At 35.6% G+C, this 7,689-nt stretch overlaps 1 protein-coding gene and 1 long non-coding RNA gene across 3 annotated transcripts; one reads left to right on the forward strand and one right to left on the reverse strand.

Moving 5' to 3' along the window:
- Window positions 1-1,178: 1,178 nt before the first annotated feature.
- LOC122605952 lies at window positions 1,179-4,361 on the forward strand. 2 transcript variants are annotated; one of them, XR_006324762.1, is made up of 3 exons: window positions 1,179-1,499; window positions 3,051-3,545; window positions 4,031-4,361. It is a non-coding gene; the product is annotated as an uncharacterized LOC122605952 (long non-coding RNA). The 2 variants fall into 2 exon arrangements; XR_006324763.1 differs by having other exon boundaries at window positions 3,348-3,545.
- Window positions 4,362-4,982: 621 nt separating this feature from the next.
- Window positions 4,983-7,252, reverse strand: LOC122605470 (serine/threonine-protein kinase PCRK1-like). The gene is made up of 4 exons (XM_043778425.1): window positions 6,798-7,252; window positions 6,140-6,400; window positions 5,715-5,837; window positions 4,983-5,606 (listed from the first exon to the last, which is right to left on the reverse strand). The coding sequence occupies exons 1-4, from the start codon at window positions 7,200-7,202 to the stop codon at window positions 5,079-5,081; spliced, it is 1,317 nt and encodes a 438-aa protein (XP_043634360.1). The 5' UTR covers window positions 7,203-7,252; the 3' UTR covers window positions 4,983-5,078.
- Window positions 7,253-7,689: the final 437 nt, after the last annotated feature.

A 7,689-nucleotide genomic window follows, 5' to 3' on the forward strand; every position in this document is an offset into this window, starting at 1 on the left:
CTACTCAGAAGTCAGAATATTTGGTCCCTTGCTGAAAATCGTATGGTATATCCGGTGCATCTTCACATTTGTTCCTTTTATTTCTTTTGTATAAGTGTATAACCTTTCCTCTTCCTACATCTTATATAAACCATTGCTCAATCGTCCAATACCCACCCTTTCAAATACAACAAAAGAAGCCTATCATCTCTCATTTTTTGAATCTTCGTTATATTTATCATGGAGTCTCATTTATGCGAGGTGAAATGAAAAGGTGAAGTTAGTAGATTCGTCAAATTAGTTGTTTAATACTTTAATGGAACTATGTAAAAATAATGAGTGGATTAAGAATTTAGAATTAGATGTAGATGTGCATCTGTCTCATATTCCACAAGAGTTAGGAGGATGACATTGATGTTAGGAGCTCATTGGTTCCAAAGCATGGTTTAGTCTCAACAATGGGTTGGTTTCAAATATGGGAGTCTTGGCAGGTGTTCATAATAATTTGAATTCTCATTAGAGTTATAAGAGCATCAAGAACTCCACTTTTTATTTTTGTCATGTCAACAACACATTGACTCGTTATAATGAACCATTTATTAGTGTTATATATTGAATTACACTATTAGTAATTTATCTTTTAAAATATTTCCATTAATTTTTTACATCATTTATTTTTACATCAATTATCTACAACACTCGACAACGCTTCCACTACCACACCGTTGACGCCACGACACGTTGTGTGGGTAGCAAATTTTTTACTATAAATATTAAAATATTTTAGAGAGGTAAACTGTAAAGTTGTTTTAAAATATAGATAATGATAAATCAACTTAATTGATGTGCCTAAAGATATGTCTGATGATGACATGCGAAAAAATCAGGGGCAAGATTAGGAAAGAGAACTAGTGGAATCCACGTATGTTTAAGGTTGATTTTTAGGCATATATACGCTAGATTAAAGAATTAAAAAAAAAGGATTAGTTTCCTGGAATGTAATTATTTTTGACCGAATGTTTATAGTAGGAAAAAACTAAAGTTATGTGTATTGTATGTTAGCAACTTGAAAAAATATTTATTGTATGTAAGAAAATATACATAACAACTATATGCATGTGTCCATTTTAATTATTTTGGAAACTAATCCCTTAAAAAAAAGCCACTAACAACATACATAACACGAGTACATCTTCTTCACCAAGCCTATTCTCGCTAAAAGAAAACCTTTCTTCTTATATTTATTTAAAAAAACCCATATCAAATTTCTGCAAATCTGTGAAGATAAAATGAAATAAAAAGTGTGCAGTGCTTGGTACAAACTGTGCAAGGATTATCCTGCCACCGTGGAGGGTCATATTTATGGACTATGCCTTTATAGAAAAGCGTTTTGGTTGGGCGATGGAAGAAGCAACCCGAAAGTTGTGTAAGGATGCTATTGATAGAAGCCAAGGGCAGTTGGTTGACATCACTATGTTGGAGTTTTGTGATGAGGATTTGCTTCAGTATGTTGCTGATAGGTATGTGAGAGTTCACTTCACTTTTTGTGTTATAGACAACTTTTCGACTCTATATTTTCTTTCAATTTTTATTACTCCTTATTAGGATGTGGTGTATAAATCTAGGGCTTAGTTGCTTTAAAAGTACTCCAACTTATCCCAAATAGCTGTATTGGGGTCCAAACAAAAAATGTGTCCTTTATGACCTTCAGTGCTAGGCTGCTAGCTCAAGACATTTGGAGGCCTTAAGCAAGATTTATTTTGGAGGCCTAGTTCGTTAGGAAACAAAAAAAAAAAGATGCCTGACTAATGTGAAAAGGCAATGGCACTGCTGGGCTGCTGGCGGTTTGCTGCCTTCGGGTGGCTGCTACCTTTCCTTGTGATATGTCTAATTTTTCCTTTTTCTTATGAAAGTACTAGTCCAAATATCCATAAAATTAAGCCCATTTTACAAAATATCAAGGTTGTAAATATCGGTTATCGGTTTATTATCAGCCGACCCCCGATAAGCGAATCGGGGATATATCGGATACCCTAAAATGTAAAGGAATTTATCTAAAATTTATATATGTACTAGCAATATATACAATTTGTAACACAATGCATCAATAATTAGGATATAAACTGTAGAAAAGAAAATAATTACAATTAAAGTTTCGAAGTTTAAGTATCTATAGACTATATTCAAAAGGAAGGTAGTAACGAAAGTAATTACAATTTACAACTAGAAATTAAAAGATTATTAAAGATTAACTCAAAAGTTAAAGAATTAATTAAAAATTGAATAGAAAAAATTGAATTAAAGAAAGTAATAAACCCTAATATTTGATAAAAACCCAGTTTCTTTTTTAAAAAAAGTGGTCAAAATTTTTTTTTGACCGATATTGACCGATAAGTGCCGAGTTTGACCGAAATTTGACTAAAACGATAAATTGCCCGATAAGTCATTTTTCTTATCGGTGAAGAGCCGATAACTGATATATCTCTGATATATCGGCCGATAAATCCGGAGATGGAATATAGAAGGCGGAGGATCTGAGGCTGATAAGGTGATGGCCGGTGGAGGGGGAGATCGATTTCGTCGTCGGCGTCGAAGCCTTCGAAGTGGTAATCGGCAGAGATGTGGTGAAGTGGTAAGGAGAAGATGGTGAGGAGAGTGATGAGTTAGAGAGATGATGAAGATCGGTGTTTCGCCATTGATGGAGGTGGTGCTCTCTGTGTGGGTGAGAGAGAGAGGTACAGGGAGGGAGAGAACAATAGATACAGAGTGAGAGTGAATGTATATTGAGTTAATCATGTATTTTTTGTATGTATATATATTGAGGTGGAATAAATAAATGAGGTGGAATATCCACATAAGCAATAAATGGTAAATGAAACCAAAAGTTACATGTCAGCATTTTCTGTTAAAAGGATAACGGATACCTCACAAAAGCTGATTTTGACAAGTTTTAGGCCATAGAGGACGCATTTTTTGTTTGGACCCTAATAAAGCTATTTGCCCATAAAACTAATATAGGCGCACTTAATACGGCATGTAGCTGTTTTAAATTATTTTTATTCTGCTAACAGATCAAGTCAGCTTAAGCGTCTTGAAATTGGATTTCTCGAATTTGGTGACATATCTGGAATCTGGACTGAAGTGTTGAAGAAGCTTCCATTATTGGAGGAATTCAGTGTTTATAAAACAGATATACCAAAAGAAATTATTGCAACTTTAGGCTCTTGTTGCCCCATGCTAAAATATTAGAACTTAATGACACATATCCATCGGTGGATGATGAGATGGCCATAGCTATCGTAGGAAGCTTACCTGAGTTACAGCATCTTGAACTCACTTGGAGCAATGTGTCAAATATTGGGTTGCAGGCGATTCTTGATGGTTGTCTTCATCTTGAATCACTTGACTTGCGTATGTGCCTCATTGATCTCGAGGGAGAGCTAGGGAAAAGATATTCACGACAGATTAAATGTCTACAACGACCCAATGATCTTATAGACATATGTCGCTATGCAGAGTCGGTTGAATATACCACTTTGGAGGAACTTTTGAACCCCTTTTGAGAAGTAAGTTTCTGAAATTATTTCATTTTACTCGACTTTTCGAACCAGGTTGGGAATTGGGATCTTTCAGTAATATCCTTTAGTATCCATTATCTGCAGTATTAACACATGCATTTGTGGACTCATATTTTATTGTCATATTTGACCCGCTATAAAATTCATACCACGATACTAGTTTTTTTGGTTATTTATCATGCATCAACATTAATAGCTTTAGTAAGTTTTGCTAAATGCCTAGTGGCCTGAATTACATGCAGTCATCTTTTTGAGTTTTTGGGCTGAGGTGCACTGAAATTCAATTTACCCAGAAGGAAGTATGTTTTGTAATCAATGTCTGAAGTGCTACCTATTGATCACCTGCAAACACACATAAAACCTATAATCCTAGAATATTGAATTTCCTCAAATTGGCGAGGAAACATTATCAAGTATCTGAATATCTTGTGTTGTACTAAACTCCTCAGTCCTGACCAAGTTTTTGCACGCAGAGCTGCCAACCATTGAGTCCACAAAGAAGAAAATATGATGGATGCTTGGGAGTTGATTGGCATTTGGAGGCAAATCATGTACATAAACATCCAGTATGCTAGAATTAGGATCATTTTATAGATCTCCAGTTTGTTTTAATTGTTTTCCATTCTCTGAGTTACCTGTATGACCTTTTAACTTATCAAGCTAGCACTTAGTTATTAGTACCACTCTGATGAATTTTGCCGATTATAGATAGTTTTAAGTGTTGCATATTACTACTACCTGCTTGCTTTGCTACTTGAGTATTAGTCTTGTTGATTAAAATATTATATCAGAATTTTGTGATGACTTGTTGGAAACTGGGCATTCTAAGCTTTTTATTTATTAAAATAAATAAAGGATTATAAATTGTCATCATGGCAGACATGGAGTTTGGGTAAGTCAAGAGTGAAGGCATGAAGTGCTACTCAGAAAGTCTGAGTAATGGGTCCCTTGCTCATATTTGGTGTGTATTGTGGTTCCGGAATGCACCTTCACATTTGTTCCTTCTATTCCTTTTTATTACCTTTCCTCTTCCTTTTCATCATATATAAACCGTTGCTTAATCATCCATTACCGACCCTTTTGTAAATGAAGTTTTTCGTCTCATTCTTTTGATCTTTGTTATATTTATCATGAAGCCTCATTCATGCGAGGAGAAATGAAAAGGTGAACTTAGTTGATCTATTTCATTAGTTGTTTATTGGAAGTTGTAACAACAATATGGGTGGGTTAAGAATTACAAATCAGAGGTGCATCTGTCTCGTAGTTGTCAGGAGTGAGGAGGCTGACATTGATGTTGGGAGCTCATTAGTTACGAAGCATGGTTCAGTCTCAACAATGGGCTGGTCCCAAATATGGGGGTATTGTGCCAAAAAGAAAAAGGATTCTCAACAATGGCTTATAAAACTTGATCAGCGGTCATTAGAGTTACACTTCAAAACATACATTTATAAAATGAAAAACCACTTTATGTACATATACTTGCTATATAGACAATTTCCATATGCACCAATTCAGGCTTCCCTAAGTAGTGCTCATAACTTTAGGGCTCCATGTCAAACAAACCAACCATTTGTTCTCTACCCCAACTAGTCTTCTCTTTAATTCCTCCTTTATTGACCTCTCAAAAACACCATGTTGTGGTGTATGCAAACTTTCAAAACACGGTGATGATTCCTCCAGGTTCTCGACACTCTCATCTTCTACAATCGAGTTCAAGATCTCCAACACTTGGCTCATTTTTGGCCTCATTCTTGGTTGTCTGTGCAAGCACTTGTTAGCAACTGCTGCTAACTTTTGTGCTGATTTGAGCGAGTAATTCCCTGCTAGTCGAGGGTCTAGAATTTTCTCAAATTTTCTAAGGTCATGGGAAAGGTGTGGTCTCACCCAATCCAAGAGCTTTTGCTCATTTTTTGGCTTGTTACGGTCCATTGGCCTTCGACCCGTGATAAGTTCATATAGAAAAATTCCAAAGCTCCATACATCACTTTTGTAACTTAATCGTCCTGTTTGAACATATTCTGGAGCTGCATATCCAACTGTTCCAACTACCTGTTAAAATCAATATAGTGTTATAATCTGGGTTTGAATTAGCTGAGTTTGCTTTGGTGTTTATTTGTGTTATCTGGGTTATATGTCCAAGAGAGGGTTTTAACGTACTGCTGTTGACACATGGCCTGTCTCATCTATAGGACCAAGCCTGGCTAGCCCGAAATCAGATAGCTTAGCATTCCAGTTCTCGTCCAAGAGAATGTTTGAAGATTTAAAGTCTCGGAAGATTATCTGCAAAAACATATATTAATTACATGAGCTCATCAACAAGATAATTTCATGATCAAAACATCAACTAGGGTGGCAAAATGAGTGGGTTGGGTAAGATGGGTAAACTGGTCAAAGCATGTTGGACAAACCAGCATTCTTTACAAAGAACAAAATGATCAATATGACAAGAAAACAATCAAACTTTTTTTCTGGGATGGTTCATGAAATTTTGTAACATTTCTTTTGAGGAAAGTACATTTTCTGGAAGTTCTTCAATGGAAATAACATATTTACCGTTAGGACTATCAGCATCAGAAGGGTACCTGAAATTCCATTCCTTCATGGAGATAAGCTAAGCCTCGTGCAGCATCTCGTGCAATTTTTAGCCTAATAGACCATGGAAGAGGTGTATGAAACCTGTTAGACAAATGATCTTGAACACTCCTATTTGGCATATACTCGTACACAAGTAGACGTTGGATCCCTCTTTCATCGTCTTCGGAGCTATACCCCACAAGTTTGACAAGGTTTGGATGGTCAACAAACCCGAGAACATTCACCTCAGTCACCCATTCTTTGTGTCCCTGAGAAATTAATCAAAACATAACCTCAGTATCTTGTTTTGTGATAATTGATAAACCAATGTACAACAAATACACAACCATCTTGCACTACATTTTAACGTCAGGCACAGTACTTCCAAAACACGAAATTCATATTGATATTTATAGAGTTTATAGCAGACATTGTATCAGCATTTTTTACCTAGGATAACAGGTTTACTCATTTACAATTTACATCACATATGAGGTAGAAAATTTATTAACATTGAACTTGAGAACCATATTCTTTGACTCTAAGAAGTCAAATCAAGATAGCACATTAGAAAGGTTAAGAATAAAGGAAGAAAAATCTAGGAAAATGGCATTTTAGCAAGCATCATATTCAAGAAAGTACAAGTAAAAAATCAAAAACATGAACCTGCAGTCCCCTTCTGCTTAGTTGTTTGACAGCAACATCAATCTTCTGACCCGAACCATCCGTTTTTCTTATCATAGCCCGATACACACCTCCAAAACCACCTTCTCCGATCATGAGGGCCCGACTAAAATTCCTAGTTACTGTTTTCAGCTCACAAAATGCAAATTCCCGGAGATTATTGATACTTCTACCACTCGGATTTTGAGTCAAACTTGTGAATGAAGCCCTTGTGGATGACTCTGTACTAACATCAGAAATATCTATTGATGTAAACTCAGAGCCTGATTTCCTCCCCTCTTGACCATTTAACATGAACATGGAGGAGCGTACAGAAGTTGACTTGGTGTTCTTCGGTTCACCATTTTTGTCATCATGAGAGAAGGTGAAACACTTCATAACCTTCATAGTTCAACAAGATTTTGCAGCCATATCACAAGAAAATCAGAAAAATCTCTTCTTTTTCAGTTTCACTATATATGTACAAACACACACAAAAAATGGTGTTAATATATCAAGAAATGTCTTTGATTCAATGTTATATAAATTCAACTTTCAACTTTAATAGCTACCATCAAATTCATCACCATTATTTATGTGTAGAAAAAGCATGTGATGTAGTTTCACTTTTTTCTTAAAGCAGGAAAAAAGTTTGCAAATTTGGTGGTACTCATACATCTACTCTTTAAGTAAAAGCGGCCTAGAGTCGATTCTTCTACTCATGTACATTGGTGACCTAAAACATCAACCATATATGACGTAAGCGTGTCAGGTCATATTGAAATGGACACTTTGTGAATCCTGCTCGACTTTGTGTGACTCATCTTCATATATTTTCACATCAAAGTGAGCCAGAATCAAAAAACTTTACAAACATTTTTTTTTCTAACTCCCT

Source organism: Erigeron canadensis, chromosome 6, assembly GCF_010389155.1.
Source record: "Erigeron canadensis isolate Cc75 chromosome 6, C_canadensis_v1, whole genome shotgun sequence".
Taxonomy (NCBI): Eukaryota; Viridiplantae; Streptophyta; class Magnoliopsida; order Asterales; family Asteraceae; genus Erigeron; species Erigeron canadensis.